Source organism: Oncorhynchus mykiss, chromosome 16, assembly GCF_057628025.1.
Source record: "Oncorhynchus mykiss isolate SJ-2025 chromosome 16, ASM5762802v1, whole genome shotgun sequence".
NCBI lineage: Eukaryota > Metazoa > Chordata > Actinopteri > Salmoniformes > Salmonidae > Oncorhynchus > Oncorhynchus mykiss.
In genome coordinates this window covers 68,965,608-68,992,500 of record NC_143037.1, presented here as the reverse complement: position 1 = coordinate 68,992,500, position 26,893 = coordinate 68,965,608, and the positions used below count along the sequence as shown (strand labels likewise).

The window sequence follows — 26,893 nt, the reverse complement described above, 5'->3', positions numbered from 1 at the left end:
CTCTCTCTCCCCCCTCCAGGTGGCGCCCATCTTCCCCACTTATCCTCTAGGTATTTATATCAGTGTTTTCTGTCTGTCTGTGCCAGTTCATCTTGTTTGTCAAGCTTACCAGCGGTTGCCCTGTCAGCTCCTGTCTTTTCCCAGCCTCTCTTTATCTCATCCTCCTGGTTTTTGACCCTTGCCTGTCCTGACCCTGTACCCGCCCTCCTGACCACTCTGCCTGTCCCTGACCCTGAACCTGCCTGCTGTCCTGTACCTTAGCTCCTACTCTGTATTATCGACCCCTGCCTGACTTGACCTGTCGTTTTCCGGCCCCTGTTGTTACAATAAACATTGTTACTTCAGTCTGCACTTGGGTCTTACCTTGATACCTGATAGTCTGTCTCTCACTCGCTCGCTTATGTTGGAGGAAACAGGAAATGTGGAGTGAGAAGAGACATACATACGCATGACCGAGAACGGAGAGAGGGAGAAAGAAAGGCAGTATTGAGAAACCGACCGCCCAAGGTTAGGACAGTCTGAGTCAGAAACACAGCTCTCACCTTGGTTCTCCTTTGTTTCTCTCTCTCTCTCTCTCTCTCTCTCTCTTCCTCTCTCTCTCTCTCTCTCTCTCTCTCTCTCTTCCTCTCTCCTATGTCTTTCTTGGGTAAACAGCTCTTGAAAGATGGAGTCACCATGAATCATCAATTAGCTTATCCTTTACAATCAAAATCACAACCTGCTGTTCATTACAGCCTCCCTGAGCAGAGCTCATAGGCAGAACAAAACAGAACACAAGGTCAGAGACCAGACAAGACACACAGACACTCCTCCTCTGTGAACTCTGTATGGTTTTGTTACTCTGAAGAGAAACCTGTAGCGTTGTAATGTATTGTTTCATGGTGCAAGGAGAGTGAAGGATACAACAGGCCTGTCACTGAGCTCAGGTCCAGATGGATGCTTCATTAGTAATAGGAGCCCAGAGCAGCTAACGATTAGAGCAGAATGAAGACGGATGGGAGAAGGCAGAGGGAAGGAGGAGGAGGAGGGCATGATCTTGCCTAGGAGGAGGAGGGGGGAGATGGTGACAGCATGATCTTGTCTAGGAGGAGGAGGGGGAGATGGTGACAGCATGATCTTGTCTAGGAGGAGGAGGGGGGAGACGGTGACAGCATGATCTTGTCTAGGAGGAGGAGGGTGGAGACGGTGACAGCATGATCTTGTCTAGGAGGAGGGGGGAGACGGTGACAGCATGATCTTGTCTAGGAGGCGGGGGAAGATGGTGACAGCATGATCTTGTCTAGGAGGAGGAGGGGGGAGATGGTGACAGCATGATCTTGTCTAGGAGGAGGAGGGGGGAGATGGTGACAGCATGATCTTGTCTAGGAGGAGGAGGGGGGAGATGGTGACAGCATACTCTTGTCTAGGAGGAGGAGGGGGGAGACGGTGACAGCATGATCTTGTCTAGGAGGAGGAGGGTGGAGACGGTGACAGCATGATCTTGTCTAGGAGGAGGAGGGGGGAGATGGTGACAGCATGATCTTGTCTAGGAGGAGGAGGGGGAGATGGTGACAGCATGATCTTGTCTAGGAGGAGGAGGGGGGAGACGGTGACAGCATGATCTTGTCTAGGAGGAGGAGGGGGGAGACGGTGACAGCATGATCTTGTCTAGGAGGAGGAGGGGGGAGACGGTGACAGCATGATCTTGTCTAGGAGGAGGAGGGGGGAGACGGTGACAGTATTATCTTGTCTAGGAGGAGGAGGCGGGAGATGGTGACAGCATAATCATGTCTAGGAGGAGGAGGGGGAGATGGTGACAGCATGATCTTGTCTAGGAGGAGGAGGGGGGAGATGGTGACAGCATGATCTTGTCTAGGAGGAGGAGGGGGGAGATGGTGACAGCATAATCTTGTCTAGGAGGAGGAGGGGGAGATGGTGACAGCATGATCTTGTCTAGGAGGAGGAGGGGGGAGATGGTGACAGCATGATCTTGTCTAGGAGGAGGAGGGGGGAGACGGTGACAGCATAATCTTGTCTAGGAGGAGGAGGGGGGAGATGGTGACAGCATAATCTTGTCTAGGAGGAGGAGGGGGGAGATGGTGACAGCATGATCTTGTCTAGGAGGAGGAGGGGGGAGATGGTGACAGCATAATCTTGTCTAGGAGGAGGAGGGGGGAGATGGTGACAGCATAATCTTGTCTAGGAGGAGGAGGGGGGAGATGGTGACAGCATAATCTTGTCTATTCTCCTCTTCTTTCTTCCCTTCACTTTTGTTCTCTTCATTGTATTCCTCTCCTCTCCTCTCCTCTGTTTAATAATTTATTCCTCTACTTTCTTATTTTTTCTCGCTCTTCTGTTTTATTCTTAATTTTGATCTTCTTCTCCTCTCTAGTTAATGGATGAACAAATGAACACTTCAATATGTGAGCGTAGTGTACTGTCATCCAGCAGTTAGCGACCATGGGGCATTAATCAATAGCGTGTGTTCTGGCTATTATGGTGTCTTTAAACCCTGTGGTATGATCATTACCAGACCCCGGGGGCAGGAGAGGGGAACAGCAGCCTCATGATGATGACTCTATCATACAGTAGGCTACACTCCTCCTGTAGACAGGCAGACAGACAGGCAGACAGACAGACAGGCAGGCAGACAGGCAGGCAGGCAGGCAGACAGACAGACAGACAGACAGACCACATAATCTATCAAAACTACAGTATGACTAACTTCAGATCTGAGCTGCACCATAAGAGTCTTCTTTACATTGCCATACACTGTCATTAGGGTGACGTAACAGCTGTCGTTAAGGTGATTTAAAACATGTCACTAGGGTGGCGTAACAGCTGTCATTAAGGTGATTTAAAACATGTCACTAGGTTGACATAACAGCTGTCGTTAAGGTGATTTAAAACATGTCACTAGGGTGACATAACAGCTGTCATTAAGGTGATATAACACATGTCACTAGGTTGACATAACAGCTGTCGTTGAGGTGATTTAAAACATGTCACTAGGGTGACATAACAGCTGTCATTAAGGTGATATAACACATGTCACTAGGGTGACATAACAGCTGTCATTAAGGTGATATAACACATGTCACTAGGGTGACATAACAGCTGTCATTAAGGTGATATAACACATGTCACTAGGGTGACATAACAGCTGTCGTTAAGGTGATATAACACATGTCACTAGGGTGACATAACAGCTGTCGTTAAGGTGATATAACACATGTCACTAGGTTGACATAACAGCTGTCATTAAGGTGATATAACACATGTCACTAGGTTGACATAACAGCTGTCATTAAGGTGATATAACACATGTCACTAGGGTGACATAACAGCTGTCGTTAAGGTGATATAACACATGTCACTAGGTTGACATAACAGCTGTCGTTAAGGTGACATAACACATGTCATTAGGGTGACACAGTAACACGTCATCAGAGGCAGTCTGTTCACCTAGGGGTTTTGAAAACAGCTTAGCGATGCTGTTATTCATCAGTTGGAATGTCTTTTCTTCCAGCGGTCAGTACAGTGGTTCGAACAGCTTCGTATTATACAACACTACCGATCAGCAACGTGTTGAAACTCTTATCCATAAAAGGCTATTCATTTACAGCAGCTCCAAACAAATAGCCACAGCCATGCTAAATTAACATGACTCCCATGGCAATAATGTTTTATGGCCGGGTACTGTATGTGTCAATACCAATAAAGCATTTCGGGCTAAATTAATGCCAGGGGACACAACAGTAATGTATATTACTGACGGTTTAGCAACAACGGATATTGGTGTTTTTCTGGGATATGAGGTGCTAGGGTTCTGACTCTATCAGAATGGAGTAGGTGTGTGTGTTTGGTATTTGAGTGTGTATTTTGTTATTGGGGTGGGATACTGCACTGCGGCTGACTCAGAAAGGAAAGGGGGACACACCAAGGTCAGGTATCTGACAGGAACTATAACACACACACCTATGCTCTCCGCAACACCTCATGTGGGAGAGAGCTATTTCAGGAAAGAATGTACCATTAGGACAAATATCACCTACGGCTCTTCCCCTCTTTCTCCCTCTTCCCCTCTCTCACCTTTCTCTTTACCCCCTCTCTCTTACCCCCCCCCCCCCCCCCCCCCCCCCCCCCCCCCCCCCCCCCAACTCGCCCTCTCTGTGTACACGGCACCTATTTGTCTCGGAGTGCTTGGGTTTGATGGATATGAGTGCTCACTCTTGGCAGACAGGTGGTTAGTTGAAGCTGGGCAGTACGCTGGGACCACGAACAGACCTGCCACAGCGCTTCAAACAGGTTCAAACTGCTTTAAACATTATCCCAGGCCCCTCACACTGAGATGGATGAGGAAGAGGATTGGAAAGAGAGGAGTGGAGACACTCTGTGCCTGAGTGTTGCATGTGTACAAGCCACCAACACACACAATCCCAACCCAAACCAATGTCCCAGCATAGAATGGCACATCACATGACATAACAACATGATCTGTCATCACTAGCCACCCCCAAAATTAAAACAAACACTATCACACATGCACACCCACTCACTCACTCACTCACACACACACATACACTCACTCACATACACACACTCACACACATACACACACACACTCACTCACATACACACACACACTCACTCACATACACACACACTCACTCACTCACTCACTCACTCACTCACATACACATACACATACACTCACTCACATACACACACACACACACACACACACTCACTCACATACACTCACTCACATACACACACACACACACACACACACACACACACACACACACACACACACACACACACACACACACACACACACACACTCGCTCACTCAAACAAACACAGCCAACACTGCTGTCCAATGTTACAGAGACATTGAACTACTGGTCACTTTCTGTTTCCCCCTATGTATTTAAATATTGTATTCTCAACATAGCTCTTTCTAATGTTTCTCCTACTGCACAGTACATTGTAGTTCCACTGTTTATACACACCTCATAGGTATTATGTACTGTATTCTTGTCCTAGCTCATTCTAATATATCTACTGCCTACAGTATCATTCCTAGTATATCATGTGTAAATTATTCAGGTGTAGCCTACATACATATAGATTTCATTTTGATTACTGATACAAGGCTATTTGGGCCGTTAATTGGATTCGTCCCGACGTTCTTGATTTCAATTTGTTTTGTTTAACATTTTGTTTAACATTCTATCGCGTTGTTAGGAGCTATTAGCAGAAGCCTTTCACTACACCCGCTATAACATCTGCTAAACTGTGTACGCGACCAATAAACTTTGATTTGATTTGTCATAATGGCCTCTAACTAGGATTACCATTCTCTGTCTTTATGATGCTAGCTGATGCAGTTGCCCAATTTGGCCCCTGGACACGCTGCGACCAATCACATCATCGCTTTACAGGAACTCATTAGCATACATTATCTTGCACCACTGAGTGGAGAACTGGACCAGCTAACACTCAGAGGGCATGAACAGCCTCCGGCATCCCATACACACACGCAGAACATCCCATACACGCACGCACAACATCCCATACACACACGCAGACCATCCCATACACACACGCAGAACATCCCATACACACACGCAGACCATCCCATACACACACGCAGACCATCCCATACACACACGCAGAACATCCCATACACACACGTACAACATCCCATACACACACGTACAACATCCCATACACACACGCACAACATCCCATACACACACGCACAACATCCCATACACACACGCACAACATCCCATACACACACGCACAACATCCCACACACACACGCACAACATCCCATACAGAACACGTACAACATCCCATACACACACGTACAACATCCCATACACACACGTACAACATCACATACACATACGCACAACATCCCATACACACACGTACAACATCCCATACACATACGCACGACATCCCATACACACACGTACAACATCCCATACACATACGCACAACATCCCATACACACACGTACAACATCCCATACACATACGCACGACATCCCATACACACACGTGCTCACCAGCAGATGCACACACAATATATTCCAGTTGTCATCCTAGGCCTATTTTTTATTTAACCTTTATTTAACTAGGCAAATCAGTTAAGAACAAATTCTTATTTACAATGACAGCCTACTCCGGCAAAACCCGAACGACACTGGGCCAATTGTGTGCCTCCCTATGGGACTCCCAATCCCAGCCGGATGTGATACAGCCTGGATTCAAACCAGGTACTGTAGTAACGCCTCTTACACTGAAATGCAGTGCCTTAGACCACTGAGTCACTCGGGAGCCACTCGCTCAGATCGAGTGTTAACTGGTGACAGCCGACACCCGCATAACTGATGTTTTGGTGGTGTTGGAGGTGTAACTGCATTGGAGCTGTCAAATCGGTGAGCAGCTGCTCTTGATCATTGTTACGAAGCCACACCCACCCCACTCGCGTTAGAAGTTTAGAATGAGAAAGTGTAGGCTGTATAGAAATAATGACTTTCAAATTGAAAATCATTAATTATTTATGATGTCATATGATGTCCAAGATGGAGCAGCAGTTGTTTTTGTCCCGTGTTGTCACGTTCTGACCTTAGTTCCTTTGTTTTGTCTTTGTTTTGTCATTATATAGTACGGTCAGGGCGTGAGTTGGGGTGGGCAGTCTATGTTTGTTTTTCTATGTTGTATTTTGCGTTTTGCCTGGTATGGTTCTCAATCAGAGGCAGGTGTCGTTAGTTGTCTCTGATTGAGAATCATACTTAGGTAGCCTTTTCCCACCAGTGTTTTGTGGGTGATTGTTTTCTGTGTCTGTGTGTTCCACACGGAACTGTTTCGGTTTTCCTTTCTGTCTTTCTATTTGTTATTTTGTATTTTCGTGTTCAGTGATTTTGTTCATTAAAACATGACGAACACGTACCACGCTGGATATTGGTCCGATCTCTCATACTCCTCGTCAGAGGACGACAAATCCCGTTACAGAATCACCCACCACCAAAGGACCAAGCAGCGTGGTAACAGGCAGCAGCAGCAGGAGCAGCGCTATAAGGAGGAATGGACATGGGAGGACATTCTGGACGGCAAGGGTTGCTAACATGGGAGGAGATCCTGGCTGGAAGGGATCGCCTCCCATGGGAATAAGTGGAGGCAGCCAGGAGAGCGGAGGCAGTAGGTAAAGGGAGCCAGCACTTTGAGGGAACAGGGCTGGCAAGGAAGCCCGAGAGGCAGCCCCAAAATGTATTGGGGGAAGCACACGGGGAGTGTGGCGAAGTCAGGTAGGAGACCTGCGCCAATTCCCCGTGCTTACCGTGGAGAGAGAGGGACCGCACAGGCACCGTGTTATGCCGTGAGGCACACGGTGCCCCCGGTGCGCGTGCATAGCCCGGTGCGGTACACTGCAGTGCCTGGTATCGGCTGGGCTAGAGTGGGCATCGAGCCAGGTGCCATGAAGCCGGCTCAGCGCATCTGGTCTCCAGTGCGTCTCCTCGGGCCGGGGTACATGGCACCAGCCCTACGCATGGTGTCCCCGGTTCGCCAGCACAGCCCAGTGCGGGCTATTCCACCTCGCCGCACTGGCCTGGCTACGGGGAGCATTCAACCAGGTAGGGTTGGGCAGGCTCGGTGCTCGAGACCTCCAGTGCGCCTTCAAGGTCCGGTCTATCCAGTGCCACCTCCACGCACCAGCCCTCCGGTGGCAGCCCCCCGCACCAGGCTGTCTCTCCGTCTCCTTCCTACAGGTGCTCCCGCCTGTCCAGTGCTGCCAGAGTCTTCCTCCTGCCCAGCGCTGTCAGAGTCTCCCGTCTGTCCTGAGCTGCCAGAGTCTCCCGTCTGTCCTGAGCTGCCAGAGTCTCCCGTCTGTCCTGAGCTGCCAGAGTCGCCCGTCTGTCCTGAGCTGCCAGAGTCTCCCGTCTGTCCTGAGCTGCCAGAGTCGCCCGTCTGTCCTGAGCTGCCAGAGTCGCCCGTCTGTCCTGAGCTGCCAGAGTCGCCCGTCTGTCCTGAGCTGCCAGAGTCGCCCGTCTGTCAGGAGCTGCAAGAGCCACCCGCCAGTCAGGAGCTGCCAGAGCCGCCCGTCAGTCAGGAGCTGCCAGAGCCGCCCGCCAGTCAGGAGCTGCCAGAGTCGCCGGTCAGTCAGGATCTGCCAGAGCCGTTAGTCAGCAAGGAGCTGCCAGAGCCGTCAGTCAGCCAGGAGCTGCCAGAGCCGTCCGTCACGCCGGCGCTGCCAGAATCACCCTTCACTCCGGAGCTGCCGGAGTCTCCCGTCCGTCCGGTGCTGCTGGAATCTCCCGTCCATTCGGGACCCGGGTCCTCAGTCCGAGGTCGACGGCGAGGGTCAACGTTTTTAAGAGGCCACGGAGGTGGATAAAGAGGCGTAGAAACACTATGGTGAAGTGGAGTCCACGTCCCGCGCCAATGTCAATATGCCTTGTATACTGTTGTTTAGGGCAGCTCTCCTTGTTTTATTTTACTGCGGAGCCCCTAGTCCTGCTCAACATGCCTCAGATAGCCCCCTTGTCCCACCCCAAACACATGCAGAGACCGCACCTTGCTTAACTGGTGCCTCTAGAGATGCAACCTCTCTCATCGTCACTCAATGCCTAGCTTTACCCCCACTGTACTCGTACCCTACCATTCCCTTGTCTGTACACTATGCCCTGAATTTATCCTACAACGCCCAGAAATCTGCTCCTTTTATTCTTTGTTCCCAAAGCACTAAACAACCAGTTCTTACAGCCTTTAGCCGTACCCTCATCCTACTCCTCCTTTGTTCCTCTGGTGATGTAGAGGTTAACCCAGGCCCTGGGTGTACCCAGGCACTCTCATTTGTTGACTTCTGCAACCGTAAAAGCCTTGGGCTCATGCATGTTAACATCAGACGCCTCCTCCCTAAGTTTGATTTATTCACTGCTTTAGCACACTCAGCCAACCCTGATGTCCTAGCCGTGTCTAAATCCTGGCTTAGGAAGGCCACCAAAAATGTGGACATTTCCATCCCCAATTACAACATTTTTCGTCAAGACAGAACTGCTACAGGGGGCAGAATTGCAATCTACTGTGGAGATAGCCTGCAGAGTTCTCTCATACTGTCCAGGTCTATGCCCAAACAGTTCGAGCTTCTACTTTTAAAGATCCATCTCCTCAGAAATAAGTCCCTTACTGTTATAGACCCCCCTCAGTTCCCAGCTGTGCACTGGACACCATATGTGAATTGATTGCCCCCCATCTATTGTCAGAGTTCGTACTGCAAGGTGACCTAAATTGGGATATGCTTAACACCCCGGCTGTCCTACAATCTAAGATAGATGCCCTCAATCTCACACAAATTATCAAGGAACCTACCAGGTACAACCCCAAATCCGTAAACACGGGCACCCTCATAGATATCAACCAGGATATCAGCAATCACTCATTGCCTGCGTCCGTTATGGGTCCGCGGTCAAATGACCACCCCTCATCACTGTCAAATGCTCCCTAAAACACAGCCCTTGGTTCACTCCAGACTTGGCTGCCCTTGACCAGCACAAAAACACCCTGTGGCGTACTGCACTAGCATCGAATAGTCCCCAAAATTTGCAACTTTTCAGGGAAGTCAGGAACTACTACACACAGTCAGTTAGGAAAGCAAAGGCTAGCTTTTTCAAACTGAAATTTGCATCCTGCAGCACTAATTCCAAAAGGTTTTGGGACACTGTAAAGTCCATGGAAAATAAGAGTACCTCCTCCCAGCTTCCCACTGCACTGATACTAGGAAACACTGTCACCACTGATAAATCCATGATAGTCGAGAATTTCAAAAAGCATTTCTCTACGGCTGGCCATGCTTTCCACCTGGCTACGCCAACCCCAGCCAACAGCTCCGCACACCCCACTTCTCCTTCACCCAAATCCGGAGAGCTGATGTTCTGAAAGAGCTGCAAAATCTAGATCCCTACAAATCAGCTGGGCTAGACATCTCCTCTTCAAAGGGGGAGACACACTAGACCCAAACTGTTACAGACCTATATCCATCCTGCCCTGCCTTTGTAAAGTCTTCGAAAGCCAAATGAACAGACAGATCACTGACCATTTAGAATCTCACCGTACCTTCTCTGCTATGCAATCTGGTTTCCGAGCTGGTCACGGGTGCATCTCAGCCGCTCTCAAGGTCCTAAACAATATCATAACCGCCATAGATAAAAGACAGTACTGTGCAGCAGTCTTCATCGACCTGGCCAAGGCTTCGACTCTGTCAATCACCATATTCTTATCGGCAGACTCAACAGCCTTGGTTACTCTAATGACTGCCTCGCCTGGTTCACTAACTACTTCTCAGTTAGAGTTTCCCCTCTATGCAGACGACACCATTCTGTATACATCTGGCCCTTCTTAAGACACTGTGTTAACAAACCTCCAAACGAGCTGCAAAGCCATACAACTCTCCTTCCATGGCTTCCAACTGCTCTTAGATGCTAGTAAAACGAATTGCATGCTCTTCAACTGATTGCTGCCCGCACCTGCCCGCCAGACTAGCATCACTACCCTGGACGGTTCTGACTTAAGAATATGTGGACAACTACAAATACCTAGGTGTCTGGCTAGACTGTAAACTCTCCTTCCAGACTCACATTAAGCATCTCCAATCCAAAGTTAAATCTAGAATCGGCTTCCTATTTCGCAACAAAGCCTCCTTCACTCATGCTGCCAAACATACCCTCGTAAAACTGACTATCCTACCGATCCTTGACTTCGGCAATGTCATTTACAAAATAGCCTCCAACACTCTACCCAGCAAATTGGATGCAGTCTTTCACAGTGCCATCTGTTTAGTCACCAAAGCCCCATGTACTACCCACCACTGCGACCTGTATGCTCTCGCTGGCTGGTCCTCGCTACATATTCGTCGCCAAACCCACTGGTTCCAGGTAATCTATAAGTCTTTGCTAGGTATAGCTCCGCCTTATCTCAGCTCACGGGTCACCGTAGCAGCACCCACAAGCAGCACGCGCTCCAGCAGGTATATTTCACTGGTCATCCCCAAAGTCAACACCTCCTTTGGCCACCTTTCCTTCCAGTTCTCTGCTGCCAATGACTGGAACGAATTGTAAAAATCACTGAAGTTGGAGACTTATATTTCCCTCACTAACTTTCAGCGTTAGCTGTCAGAGCAGCTTACCGATCGCTGCAGCTGTACACAGCCCATCTGTAAATAGCCCATCCAACCAACTACCTACCTCATCCCCATACTTGTCTTTGTTTTTCTGCTCTTTTGCACTCCAGTATTTCTACTTGCACAGCTTCATCTGCACATATATCACTCCAGTGTAAATTGCTAAATTGTAATTACTTCGCCACTATTGGCCTATTTATTGCCTTACCTCCTTACTTCATTTGCACACATTGTATACAGATTTTTCATTGTATTATTGACTGTATGTTTGTTTAATCCATGTGTAACTCTGTGTACTTGTTTTTGTTGCACTGCTTTGCTTTATCTTGGCCAGGTCACAGTAGTAAAAGAGAACTTGTTCTCAACTGGCCTACCTGGTTAAATAAAGGTGTTCTCAACTGGCCTACCTGGTTAAATAAAGGTGAAATAAAACATTTATTAAAAAATTCACCGAATCAAGGTGTAGATCACATCTGACATTCCAGTGTTCCAACTGGTAAACAAGGCAAGGTCCGTTTAGGTATAATACCAGGATCCGCTTGTGGATTTGACAGCTCAAATCAAATCAAATGTTATTGGTCACGTACACATATTTAGCAGATAGTATTGCTATATTATTGCGGGTGTAGCGAAATGCTTGTAAAAAATGCAGTTCCACCTCCGACACGCCAAAACAACCGTTATGTAGATGTGGGTTAAAGCAGATCTGATTGAATAGAGCCCCTAGTCTTTTAACCAGAGACTGGTGTCTACCTGTGAAACAGTCATGTGTTCACCTCCAGCCAATCAGCATTCATTGATTAGGGGTGGGTTTGGGATAGGGTACTAGACTGGCTGGACTCCAGCCAATCAGCATTCATTGATTAGGGGTGGGTTTGGGATAGGGGACTAGATTGGCTGGACCCCAGCCAATCAGCATTCATTGATTAGGGGTGGGTTTGGGATAGGGGACTAGACTGGCTGTACTCCAGCCTATCAGCATTCATTGATTAGGGGTGGGTTTGGGATAGGGGACTAGACTGGCTGTACTCCAGCCAATCAGCATTCATTGATTAGGGGTGGGTTTGGGATAGGGTACTAGACTGGCTGGACTCCAGCCAATCAGCATTCATTGATTAGGGGTGGGTTTGGGATAGGGGACTAGATTGGCTGGACCCCAGCCAATCAGCATTCATTGATTAGGGGTGGGTTTGGGATAGGGGACTAGACTGGCTGTACTCCAGCCTATCAGCATTCATTGATTAGGGGTGGGTTTGGGATAGGGGACTAGACTGGCTGTACTCCAGCCAATCAGCATTCATTGATTAGGGGTGGGTTTGGGATAGGGTACTAGACTGGCTGTACTCCAGCCAATCAGCATTCATTGATTAGGGGTGGGTTTGGGATAGGGTACTAGACTGGCTGGACTCCAGCCAATCAGCATTCATTGATTAGGGGTGGGTTTGGGATAGGGGACTAGATTGGCTGGACCCCAGCCAATCAGCATTCATTGATTAGGGGTGGGTTTGGGATAGGGGACTAGACTGGCTGTACTCCAGCCTATCAGCATTCATTGATTAGGGGTGGGTTTGGGATAGGGTACTAGACTGGCTGTACTCCAGCCTATCAGCATTCATTGATTAGGGGTGGGTTTGGGATAGGGGACTAGAATGGCTAGACTGTATCTAACAGTAGTAGGAATGTTGTATGATGAGCCTATATGGTTAGATTGACTCATCATCAGCCTGTTTGACTGTCTGGTCCCCACACACAAGGAAACAGGCCCCTGGTGATTTTCAGACAATTAGTTTACAGTTAATTAAGTAATAACAAATACTGAAGAGACTTGAGACAGGGCCTGGTGTGAGGGATAACCCCCCCCTCTCTCTCTCCCTCTCACACACACACGTACATGCATGCACACACACGCCTGCATGCACAAGCACACACACAAACAGTGCGCTGTGAGATGACAGTGATAGGCGAGTGTCATTAGTACAGTGACAGGCTGTGACTCCTCAGTTTATCTTCTCTCTGCTGCGCCTGGATTGTATGGCTCACACACTATGGCAAAAGGCATTAAAATGTCTAGGTTAATGGAGAATGACACTGTTTCATGACATAACCAACGGCTCTTCCCTCTGAATGCGTTTTTACACAGGGTTATTGCTCTCCTGGGGAAACGACACCAGGGTCGCATTCAGTGAGCAACAAGTAGTGGATGTGTCACTTGATTACTGTTTATATCATGTGAATAACTGTGCTTGTGTGTGTTTGTGTGTGTGATATTCATACGTTATCTAGAGAATGCCTTTCTATGGGGACATGAGCCCTGCGCCTTTCCCATCTCTCTGCTCTTCTCCGGGGGAGAGTGGGCTCGGATGGCTCCCTGAACTAGAGGTCTCCAGTCCAAACCTCTGAGGTAGTAACAAACTATGTTTACCTGCATCTTCTGCGCCCGTCTTTTGTCAGCTCTCTGGTTTTGGTGGTAGATGCGGCTGAAGTTGGACACAATGACTGGGACAGGCAGGGCAATGACCAACACCCCGCTCAGAGAACAGATAGAACCAAATATCTTCCCCGCAATCGTCTTAGGAACCATGTCTCCATATCTGCAAGGAGAGAGAGAGAGAGTAGAGTAGAGAGAGAGAGAGAGAGAGAGAGAGAGAGAGAGAGAGAGAGAGAGAGAGAGAAGAGGGAGAGAATGAAGTAGAGAGGGAGAGAAGGGAGTAGAGCAGGAGAGGAGTAGAGAGGGAGAGAAGGGAGTAGAGAGGGAGAGAAGGGAGTAGACAGGGAGAGAAGGGAGTAGAGCGAGAGAGAAGCAAGGAGAGAGCGAGAAGGGAGTAGAGAGAGAAAGGAGGGGAGAGAGAAGCGAGTAGAGAGAGAAGGGAGTTAAAAGAGAGAGAAGGGAGTAGAGAGAAGGGGGTAAGGAGAAAGAGAAGCGAGTAGAGAGAGAATGGAGTAGAGAGAGAAGGGAGTTGAAAGAGAGAGAAGGGAGTAGAGAGAGAAGGGAGGAGAGAGAGAAGGGAGTAGCGGAGAGAAAGTAGTTGAGAGAGAGCAGGGAGTTTAGAGAGAAGGGAGTAGAAAGAGAGACAAGGGAGTAGAGAGAGAGAGAAGGGAGGGAGGAGAGAGAGAGAAGGGAGTAGGGAGAGAGAGAAGGGAGGAGAGAGGGAAGGGAGTTGAAAGAGAGAGAAGGGAGTAGAGAGAGAAGGGAGTTGAAAGAGAGAGAAGGGAGTAGAGAGAGAAGGGAGGAGAGAGAGAAGGGAGTAGCGGAGAGAAAGTAGTTGAGAGAGAGCAGGGAGTTTAGAGAGAAGGGAGTAGAAAGAGAGACAAGGGAGTAGAGAGAGAGAGAAGGGAGGGAGGAGAGAGAGAGAAGGGAGTAGGGAGAGAGAGAAGGGAGGAGAGAGGGAAGGGAGTTGAAAGAGAGAGAAGGGAGTAGAGAGAGAAGGGAGTTGAAAGAGAGAGAAGGGAGTAGAGAGAGAAGGGAGGAGAGAGAGAAGGGAGTAGCGGAGAGAAAGTAGTTGAGAGAGAGCAGGGAGTTTAGAGAGAAGGGAGTAGAAAGAGAGACAAGGGAGTAGAGAGAGAGAGAAGGGAGGGAGGAGAGAGAGAGAAGGGAGTAGAGAGAGAAGGGAGGAGAGAGAGAAGGGAGTAGCGGAGAGAAAGTAGTTGAGAGAGAGCAGGGAGTTTAGAGAGAAGGGAGTAGAAAGAGAGACAAGGGAGTAGAGAGAGAGAGAAGGGAGGGAGGAGAGAGAGAGAAGGGAGTAGGGAGAGAGAGAAGGGAGGAGAGAGGGAAGGGAGGAGAGAGAGGGAGAAAGACGTTAGTTCAGATGGAGTTAATTCACACAGAACAGACCAAAATGCATTCAGACTTCTTTCAATAAGGAACATTCACACACTGTTCTGAGTTGCGCTAGATAGATGGAACATCAGCCCTTCCACACAGCTCTCTCAGAAGAGACCTTAACCTCCTCAGTCAGTCTGCCTCCAGTTGATCCTCTCAGAGACTTCAGTGCTTTCATTAGGTGACAGGAGAAAATATCAACCTTTGGGAGCGCAGACCGGAAAAGAGAGGAAAGCAGAGGGGAGATGGGAGTGGAGGGGAGCGGAGTGGAAGGAGAGAGGAGGGGAGAGGGGAGCGGAGTGGAAGGAGAGAGGAGGGGAGAGGGGAGCGGAGTGGAGGGGAAGGAGAGCGGAGGGGGATAGGAGCAGGGTGGAGGGGAGGGGAGCGGCGAGGGGAGAGGAGGGGAAGGAGATCAGAGGGGAGAGGAGCAGAGAGGTGAGGGGAGTGGAGCAGAGAGGAGTGGAGGGGGAGAGGGGAGCAGTTGGAAAGAGAGCAGAGGGGAGAGGAGCGGAGGGGAGAGGAGCGGAGGGGAGAGGAGCAGAGGGGAGAGGAGCGGAGGGGAGAGAGGAGTGGAGAGAAGCAGAGGGGAGAGGAGTGGAGGTGAGAGAGGAGTGGAGAGAAGCAGAGGGGAGAGGAGTGGAGAGAAGCAGAGGGGAGAGGAGGGGAGAGGAGAGGAGAGGAAAGGAGCGGAGCGGAGGAGAGAGGAGCGGAGGGGAGAGGAACGGAGGGGAGAGGAGCGGAGGGGAGAGAGGAGTGGAGAGAAGCAGAGAGGAGAGGAGTGGAGAGGAGCAGAGGGGAGGGGAGAAGAGGGGAGAGAGGAGCAGAAAGGTGAGGTGAGGGGAGTGGAGGGGAAGAGAGTGGAGTGGAGGGTAGAGGGAAGTAGAAGGGAGGGGGGAGTGGAGGGGAGAGGGGAGCAGAAAGGTGAGGTGAGGGGAGTGGAGGGGAAGAGAGTGGAGTGGAGGGTAGAGGGAAGTAGAAGGGAGGGGGGAGTGGAGGGGAGAGGGGAGTGGAGGGGAGAGAGAGGTGGAGAGGAGAGGGGAGTGGAGGGAAGAGGTGAGGGGAGGGGAGAGGAGCAGATGGGAGAGGGGAGCAGAAAGGTGAGGTGAGGGGAGTGGAGGGGAGAGTGAAGGGGAGAGGGAGGTGGAGAGGAGAGGGGAGTGGAGAGTGGAGTGGAGTGGAGGGGAGAGGGGAGCAGAAAGGTAAGGGGAGTGGAGGGGAGAGCTTCTACACCTGCATTGCTTGCTGTTTGGGGTTTTAGGCTGGGTTTCTGTACAGCACTTTGATATATCAGCTGATGTACGAAGGGCTATATAAATACATTTGATTTGATTTGATTTGAGAGTGGAGTAGAGAGGAGAGAGGAGTGGAGAGAAGTGGAGGGGAGAGGGAAGTGGAGAGGAGAGGAGGGGAAGAGGGAAGTGGAGGGAAGAGGGAAGTGGAGGGGAGAGGGAAGTGGAGAGGAGAGGAGTGGAGAGAAGTGGAGGGGAGAGGGAAGTGGAGGGGAGAGGGAAGTGGAGGGGAGAGGGAAGTGGAGAGGAGAGGAGTGGAGAGAAGTGGAGGGGAGAGGGAAGTGGAGGGGAGAGGGAAGTGGAGGGGAGAGTGGAGCGGAGGGGAGAGTGGAGGGGAGAGGGAAGTGGAGGGGAGAGGGGAGTGGAGGGGAGAGGAGGGGAGGGAAGAGGAGGGGAGAGGGAAGCAGATGGAAATAGAGCAGAGGGGAGAGGAGAGGAGGGGAGAGGGAAGTGGAGGGGAGAGTGGAGGGGAGAGTGGAGGGGAGAGGGAAGCAGATGGAAATAGAGCAGAGGGGAGAGGAGAGGAGGGGAGAGGAGCGGAGGGGAGAGGTGAGCGGAGTGGAGGGGAGAGGAGAGGGGAGCAGATGGAATGAGAGCGAAGGAGAGAGGAGAGAGGAGGAGCAAAGGGGAGAGGAGTGGAACAGAGCATGCAGGAGCGGAGACGAGGGCTTAGGGAGCCCGGGACATTTTCTAAAATGTAATTTAGCCCATCCAATCTGGAATATTCAGAAGTCAAAAAGCAATCACGGCCGTGTTTCAAATGCAAACACAATTACACTGGACATAATAGATCTGTCCCTTCCCAAGAGGAAGCCACTGTGTCAGAATAAAAAGAGCAATAAAAAGAATACAACTCATTTTAAACGACTAAGGACAGCAATAAAACTCCAGTCTATGGAAAAAGAAACAACTAAACTTTATTTCTAAAGGTGCTTATTTGGTATTCCTGAGTAGAAAGTGTTGGTCATTTGCTTTTATTGGCTTCTGGTGCCAAAGGTATAGGTACCTAGACACAGTCTGACTACAAATTGACTCATAGTCACAAACATCATATGGCAGCGCCAGGCTTTACATATATTTAACGTGTCAGTACAGAAATAATTGCACATTAAAATATTATACAAAATGCAGCATTCTATACAGAAATGTTATCTGGGGCATAATGAGTTGTATTAAACGTGTAATCCATAGCAACAATAATTGCTTTCTCCTAAAGCTGGGCCATAAAATAGCCAGCTTAGGAGTAGCGATACACAAGAGCTCACAACTAATCCTATTTATTCATCACATTAACTAGGATAGAATGCAGAACATTGACATGCACTCTGTTCACAGCTAATTGACGCCCTATCAGGGGTGGAGTTACGGTAGCGAATATCCTTTGTATGGCTATACTTTAGGTTTTCTTGTCAGCGTATATTATATCTGTTTTTGCAGCACCATACAGCCTGAGGCCAGAAGAGACAGGACTCTGCTTCTCTCAACTCTAAATCCCAACTTTCCCCAACTATCCAGCCAAAGATGATTAAACAACAACAGCAACAACAACAACAAATGTGAAAATGTACATTTTCAAGGCTTAACTTCTATAAACATAACATAACATAAGGCCAAACAAAACCCACTATGTGTTGTTACTTTAGAAGTACATTGTTTTGTGTGGATTCTTTGTGTGAATAGGATCATAATGTGCAGATATAGGACATGTGCTGTCGCATGGGGAGCCTCAGACAGACAAAATGGCGGCAGAGTGAGATCAAAGAAGGCATCCAGTTAGACGTCCCACTCCCCATCCATCCATCTCCTTCTCCCTGATGGGATGCATTATGCTGTGTAGAGCCATCAGGGAACTCACACACTGAATTCATCAGAGATAAGTAAGGAGAGAGGTTGCTCCTCAAACTACCATACAGCTCTAATGGTTTTCCACTCCGAGTAATAACACACACACACACACACACACACACACACACACACACACACACACACACACAAACACACACACACACACACACACACACACACACATACACATACACATACACATACACACGCATACACATGCACGCACACACAAACACACACACACACACACACACACACACACACGCACGTACACACAAACACACATACTGCTTTGAAAGACAAAATGAGAGCAATTTAATGGAAGTGCCATAGAGTTGAGTACTTCTGTAGTAATTCCCCCCCTCCCCCCTTCCTCCACTGCGGCAGGACCACACAAAGCCTCACAGATGTACTTCTGGAACGATTGGATTCCAGTTGAGAAAATAATGTGTTCCATTTATTCCATTCATTTAAACCCATCTGGACTGACAGCCTAAACAATTTGGAACGTTCTTTGGTAACACTATATTTTAAGAGTCCATAACAAACGTAAGGCATTTACAAACACTTTTCTAACCATTTATTAATCATTACTCCCACATTTGAAAACGTTAGTAAGATGGCGCCAACAGAGATGGTCGCCTCACTTTGAGTCCTTAGGAAACAAGGCAGTGTTTAGTTTTTTAAAATATATTATTTCTTACATTGTTAGCCCAGGAAATTTCAAGTGTTATTACATACTGCCGGGTAGAACTATTGGATATAAGAGCGACGTCAACATACCAACATTACGACCAAGAATATGACTTTACCAAAGAGGATCCTTTGTTTGGACCTCCACCCAAGACAATGGATCTAATCCCAGAGGCTGACCCAAAACAACGTCGCTGCAGGAGAGGTAGCAGGAGCGGCCCTCCTGGTCAGACTTCGAAGACGTGTACACCACCCACCGCTTCCAAGCATATTACACGACAATGTCCAGTCTCTAGACAACAAAGTGGATGAAATTAAGGCAAGGGTTGCCTTCCAGAGAGACATCAGAGATTGTAACATTCTCTGTTTCACGGAAACATGGCTCTCTCGGGATATGTTTTTGGACTCAGTACAGCCACCGGTTTCTTCACGCGACGCACCGACAGAAACAAAATTCTCTCTGGTAAGAAGAAGGGAGGGGGTGTATGCTACATGATTAACGCCTCATGGTGTAATCATAACAACATACAGGAACTCAAGTCCTTTTGTTCACCTGGCCTAGAATTCCTTACAATCAAATGCCGACCACATTATCTCCCAAGAGAATTCTCTTTGATTATAGTCACAGCCGTGTATTGTCCCCCCCAAGCAGATACCTCAACGGCCCTCAAGGAACTTCTCTGGACTCTATGTAAACTTGAAACTATATATCCTGAGGCTGCATTTATTGTAGCTGGGGATTTTTATAAAGCTAATTTGAGAACAAGCCCCCCCCCCCCCCCCCCCCAATCAGAATCCATGCTTCAAGTTTGTTTTGATCACGCGGACTGGGAAATGTTCAGGGAAAACTCAGAAAATAACTCGGTGAGTGAGTTTATAAGGGAGTTTATTGGAGATGTTCTACCCACTATTAAAACCTACCCTAACCAGAAACCATGGACAGATGGCGGTATTCGCGCGAAATTGAAAGTTTGAACCACCTCATTCAACCATGGAAAGATGTTGGGGAATATGGCAGAATATAAACAGTGTAGTTATTCCTTCCGCAAGGCAATCAAACAAGCGAATTGTCAGTACAGGAACAAAGTGGAGTCGCAATTCAACGGATCAGACACAAGACGTATGTGGTAGGGTCTACAGGCAATTGTGGACTAGAAAAAGAAAAGCAGTCACGTCCCCGGCAGCGAAGTCTTTCTTCCAGACAAACTGAACACCTTCTTTGCCCGCTTTGAGGATAATACAGTGCCACCGATGCGGACTGCTACCAAGGACTATACTCAGCCTTGTCTCAGGATGGTACATGTAGGTTGGTGGTTGAAGATATTCCTCTAGTGGTGTGGTGTGGGGGCTGTGCTTTGGCAAAGTGGGTGGGGTTATATCCTTCCTGTTTGGCCCTGTCCGGGGGTATCATCGGATGGGGCCACAGTGTCTCCTGACCCCTCCTGTCTCAGCCTCCAGTATTTATGCTGCAGTAGTTTATGTGTCGGGGGCTAGGGTCAGTTTGTTATATCTGGAGTACTTCTCCTGTCTTATCCGGTGTCCTGTGTGAATTTAAGTATGCTCTCTCCAATTCTCTCTTTCTCTCTTTCTTTCTCTCTACCAGAGGACCTGAGCCCTAGGACCATGTCTCAGGACTATCTGGCATGATGACTCCTTGCTGTCCCCAGTCCACCTGGCCGTGCTGCTGCTCCAGTTTCAACTGTTCTGCCTGCGGCTATGGAACCTGTTCACCAGACGTGCTACCTGTCCCAGACCTGCTGTTTTCAACTCTCTAGAGACAGCAGGAGCGAAATACTCCTAATGATCGGCTTTGAAAAGCCATCTGACATTTACTTCTGAGGTGCTGACTTGCTGCACCCGCGACAACTACTGTGATTATTATTATTTGACTATGCTGGTCATTTATGAACATTTGAACATCTTGGCCATGTTCTGTTATAATCTCTACCTGGCACAGCCAGAAGAGGACTGTCCACCCCTCATAGCCTGGTTCTGCTCTAGGTTTCTTCCTAGGTTTTGGCCTGTCTAGGAAGTTTTTCCTAGCCACCGTGCTTCTACACCTGCATTGCTTGCTGTTTGGGGTTTTAGGCTGGGTTTCTGTACAGCACTTTGAGATATCAGCTGATGTAAGAAGGGCTATGTAAATAAATTTGATTTGATTTGAAGGACTGCGGATCCCCCCCTCCTTCTCCGTGGCCGACGTGAGTAAGACATTTAAACGTGATAATCCTTGCAAGGCTGCTGGCCTAGATGGCATCCCTAGCCACCTCATCAGAGCAGACGCAGACTAGCTGGCAAAGATAACTGAACTAAATGACTATCGCCCGTAGCACTCACTTCTGTCATCATGAAATGCTTTTAGAGACTAGTCAAGAATCATATCACCTCCAACTTACCTGCCACCCCTGACCCACTTCAGTTTGCATACCGCCCCAACAGGTCCAGAGACAATGCAATAGCCATCCCACTGCACACTGCCCTATCCCATCTGGACAAGAGGAATACCTATGTTAGAATGCTGTTCATTGACGACAGCTTAGCATTCAACACCATAGTACCATCCAAGCTCATCATAAAGCTTGAGGCCCCGGGTCTCAACCCCGCTCTGTGCAATTGGGTCCTGGACTTTATGACTGGCAGCCCCCAGGTGGTTAAGGTAGGAAACAACATCTCCACTTCGCTGATCCTCAACACTAGGGCCCCACAAGGGTGCGTGCTCAACCCTATCCTGGACTCCCTGTCCACCCACAACTGCGTGGCCATGCACGCCTCCAACTTAATCATTAAGTTTACAGACGACACAACAGTAGTTGATTACCAACAACGACGAGACAGCCTACAGGGAGGAGGTGAGGGCACTCGGAGTGTGGTCTCACTGAAAGAACCTCTCACTCAACGTCAACAAAACAAAGGAGATGATCGTGTACTTCAGGAAACAGCAGAGGGAGCACCCCCCCCCTATCCACATCAACAGGACGGTAGTGGAGAAGTTGGAAAGTTTTAAGTTCCTCGGTGTACACATCACAGACAAACTGAAATGGATTTTACAAACTTCACCACAGTGTGGTGAAGAAGGCGATAGCGCAAATTTGGCTTGTCACCTAAAAGCCTCACAAACTTTAACAGATGCACAATTGAGAGCATCCTGTCAGGCTGTATCACCGCCTGGTATGGCAACTGCTCCACCATCAACCGCAAGGCCATACAGGTCCGCACAACAAATCACCGGGGGCAAACTACCTGCCCTCCAGGACACTTACAGCACCCAATGTCACAGGAAGGCCAAAAAGATCATCAAGGACAACAACCACCCGAGCCACTACCTGTTCACTCTGCTACCATACAGAAGGCGAGGTTAGTACCGAGAGACTGAAAAACAGCTTCTATCTCTAGGCCATCAAACTGTTAAACAGCCATCACTAACACAGAGAGGCTGCTACCTACATACAGACTTAAATCACTGGCCACTTTAATAAATGGATCACTAGTCACTTTAAATAATGCCACTTTAATAATGTTAACATATCTGTATTTTATACCATCTATTGCCTATACCGCTCAGCCATCGTTCATCCATATATTTATATGTACATATTCTTATTCCATCCCTTTACATTTGTGTGTATAAGGAAGTTGTTGTGGAATTGTTAGATTACTTGTTAGATATTACTGCACTGTCAGAACTAGAAGCACAAGCATTTCCCTGCTCTCACATTAACATCTGCTAACCATATGTATGTGACCAATAACATGTGATTTTATTTGATTTAGTTCTTCACATATGTATACATATATTTCCTTAAACATCCTGTGTTGTGTGCCTATTCTTTTACCAGTGATATGTTCTAGGCTATTTTGAGACCTAATTAAAGAGCATCAGGTACTGCAGGAATGTCTACCAATGGCATGTCCATATTTTTATGAGAAATTACACTGGTCACCAAAACATTTATAAAGTAAATCATTTTTGATTAGGGACTGCGAAAATACTTAACTAATGATTAGTAAATGGTTTTACATGTGAGAGTATAAATGGTTTATTAAAGTCCCTTAAAATGAAATGACACATTCTTCACACAGCTTTAACCTAGTATGGGTTCGACATGCTTCTAAAATGTTTCCCCTAAAGCCGGCATAGTCCTATGGACTAGACAGAATAACATCGACGCTGTCAATAAACACCTATGGCACATTGTTATTTCTGCGGGAGATTCACAACAACCACTTTCAAGTCCTTCTGTTCTGGATCCTCCACTGTCAACACTGTTTCATATACACCAAGGCACAAACCTCATATACACTATATATACTAGAGTATATACTAAAGTATTCGGATACCCGTTCAAATTAGTGCATTCTGTTATTTCAGCTACACCAGTTGCTGACAGCTGTATAAAATCGAGCAAACAGCCATGCAATCTCCATAGACAAACACTGGCAGTAGAATGGCCGTACTGAAGAGCTCAGTGACTTTTAACGTGGCACCGTCATAGGATGCCACCTTACCAATAAGTCTGTTCGTCAAATTTCTGCCCTGCTAGAGCTGCCACGGTCAACTGTAAAAGCTGTTATTGTGAAGTGGAAACTGTTAAGAGCAACAACGGCTCAGCCGTGACGTAGTAGGCCACACAAGCTCACAGAGCGGAAGCGGGTAGCGTGTAACAATCGTCTTTCCCCCGAGTTCCAAACAATTGGACTCTCTGGAATGATGAATCACGCTTCACCATCTGGCAGTCCGATGGTGAATCTGGGTTTTGCCAGGAGAATGCTATCTGTACTAATGCATAGTGCCAACTGTAAAGTTTGGTGGATAGGGAATAATGGTCTGGGGCTGTTTTTATGTTTCGGGCTAGGCCCTGTAGTTCCAGTGAAGGGAACTAAGGGGCCTATGCTACAGCATAGAATGACATTGTAGACGAAAGGGAAGGCCCTTTCCTGTTTCAACATGACAATGCCACCGTGCACAAAGCGAGGTCCATACAGAAATGGTTTGTCAAGATCAGTGTGGAACAACTTGACTGGCCTGCACAGAGCCCTGACCTTAAACCCATCGAACACTTTTGGGATGAATTGGATTGTCAACTGCGAGCCGGGCCTAATCACCCAACATCAGTCCCCGACCTCACTAATGCTCGTGGCTGAATGGAAGCAAGTCACCGCAGCAGTATTCCAACATCTAGCGGAAAGCCTTTCCTGAAGAGTGGAGGATGTTATAGCAGCAAAGTGGGGGACCAACTCCATATTAATGCCCATCATTTTGGAATGAGATGTTCAATGAGGAGATGGCCAACATACGTTTAGTCCTTGTAGTGTATCATATTCAAGCTCTGTCTCTAAATTCATTACTATGATGGTTTATGTGAAGGAGAGTTTTCATTCACACCAGGCCAAGGAGCATCTCGTTAGTGGCGATGTGGACCTCTTAACGAGGTGAGATGATCATTAGAGTGTAGACAAACAGTGAGGTCACTGCTCTGCTGTATCACACACACACATATCCACAGACTCCTCATCAAAGTATGCTTTTATATTACAACTATTAGTTAAAGTTCCGCATCAATCAATGTTCCGCATACAAATACAAACACACACCTGTACAGCTATCAAACTGATCTAACCAGAGATCAATCCAAGCTACAGATACAAGAAGATGACCTTGTCCCCTCTTTATATTATAGGATAGTACCGTAAGAGTCAATCTGGGTCCTAGGCTAGCATTCACATCCCTGGAGACAGTTTCCTCTAGCTAGCTGAGCAGTAATAGGTTTTTGTAGCCAGTCACAACCCTGGAGACAGTTTCCTCTAGCTAGCTGAGCAGTAATATGTTTTTGTAGCCAGTCACAACCCTGGAGACAGTTTCCTCTAGCTAGCTGAGCAGTAATGGGGTTTTGTAGCCAGTCACAACCCTGGAGACAGTTTCCCCTAGCTAGCTGAGCAGTAATAGGTTTTTGTAGCCAGTCACAACCCTGGAGACAGTTTCCTCTAGCTAGCTGAGCAGTAATAGGTTTTTGTAGCCAGTCACAACCCTGGAGACAGTTTCCCCTAGCTAGCTGAGCAGTAATGGGGTTTTGTAGCCAGTCACAACCCTGGAGACAGTTTCCTCTAGCTAGCTGAGCAGTAATGGGGTTTTGTAGCCAGTCACAACCCTGGAGACAGTTTCCTCTAGCTAGCTGAGCAGTAATAGGTTTTTGTAGCAGTCACAACCCTGGAGACAGTTTCCTCTAACTAGCTGAGCAGTAATGGGGTTTTGTAGCCAGTCACAACCCTGGAGACAGACAGTTTCTTCTTAGCTAACGGGTTTAATGGGTTTAAGTAGCCATGCTTTGATTTCTCATCTCATAATGAAATCAACCACTTCTGTCACAGTCTGCTGGAGATGACAACTCACACACTTACACACCAACAAACACACACGTTCCCATTCCATTCACTTAGGAGATGGAGAGAGATATTCACACATTAGTCACACAGTTTAGGAAATGCAAACAAAATATGTTGTCCCTTCAGCCAAAGGAAAATCAACCAAACCAAGAATGCTGTTCCGTTCGATGAGAAAAAAAGAGGGAAGTGGGAAGCTTCCGTTTAAAAATGACAAACTTCAGTAGCCCTTTCAAACCTAAAATAGTTTTACATTTCCTGAATTGCATTTCTGAAAAGCGTTAAATCCATCATATTTTTTTTGAGGGGCAGAAACATTATCCAATTAAGAAAATGTATTTCAAAAGAACAGGATAGCATATTTTAAGTTTTATTTCATTACTAGTCTTTGCTTAGTAGCCTGGGCTATATGCTGCAGCGTGGTCACGTGTGGACTGCATTGAACGGAGCTTATTCTTGGAAAGGAACATTTCTAAAGAAATTCTATGAAATTCATACTTTGAAATTCACTTTCCCGCAGATCTAAGGTCTGGAACACGCCAACTACTTAAATGAGGTAATACAGATATCATCTCAGAAACCTATCTTCCGTAAATGATTCACATCCCCTTTGAACAGATAATCATACTCATCTGAAAGTCTTCTGTAATGGAATCACATCAAACCCAGCTACAAACCTAATACTACAGAGGAAAGACAAATCTCCCTCTAATAGCCACTCCAAAGGGCCAAGCTGACCTGGTGTGTTTGTGTGTGCGCTCTGTGATACTATCTTTTGGACATCACCAGACACCATGGAGAGAGAGACAAGGGCTGATATCAGAGATAATACACAGAGAGTGTGTGTGTGGTAATAAGCAGTGTTTGTGTGAGTGTGTGTGTTTCTGTGTGTGGGTGGTAATAAGTGGTATTAGGGTATACATTTCTCTCCAACCCACCAGGATAACAGTTAGTGATTGCCAGCTTCCCCAATAGTCTAAGAGAGGGAGGGAGAGAGGTAGTGAGTAATGGAGAGAGAGAGAGAGAGAGAGAGAGAGAGAGAGAAGAGCAAGGGATATAGAAATGAAAAGAGGGCTGAGGAAGAGAGGAATAGAGAGAATGAGGAAGGAATAGAGAGATGGAAAGAGAGAGAGAAGAGCAAGGGATATAGAAATGAAAAGAGGGCTGGGGGAGAGAGGAATAGACAGATGGAGAGAGAGAGAGAGAGAGAGAGAAGAGCAAGGGATATAGAAATGAAAAGAGGGCTAGAGGAATAGACAGATGGAGAGAGAGCACTTTACAACAAATACGTGACATTTTTATGAGTCAGTCAGTCATATCACGTACATTTTTCACGTGAACAAATCATGAAAAATGTTGCATGGGGAAAAACAGACACGTGAGTCAGACACGTGAAGTTTCATGTTTATTTTTCACATGGCTCAGACATGTCATGCCCTAATATTTCATATGTGTTATATGTTTCATATATGTGCTTGTATAACTGGCAGGATTGGGCTCTGAGTCTCCCACAGGAGAAGCCAACATATTGACCATTCAACAAAAAGGGGCAACACTAATTTTGAAGTTGCAGTTGCAACTAGGACTGTCAAACAATTCAAAAGATGTAATCGAGTTTATTGCAGTATTTCTTGGGATTAATCATGATTCATCAAATCAAATTCATAATTTGTTAGAATTGAGCTGTAATTAT

At 47.5% G+C, this 26,893-nt stretch overlaps 1 protein-coding gene across 2 annotated transcripts in view; it reads right to left on the bottom strand.

The window, feature by feature from the left end:
• Window positions 1-26,893, bottom strand: part of LOC110492564 (A-type voltage-gated potassium channel KCND3) — a 302,307-nt gene that overhangs the window by 38,591 nt on the left and 236,823 nt on the right. For both annotated transcript variants that reach the window (XM_036947565.2, XM_036947566.2), the window contains exon 3: window positions 13,598-13,766. In XM_036947565.2, the coding sequence (XP_036803460.1) occupies window positions 13,598-13,766 (169 nt within the window). The remainder of the gene's footprint in view (window positions 1-13,597; window positions 13,767-26,893) is intronic.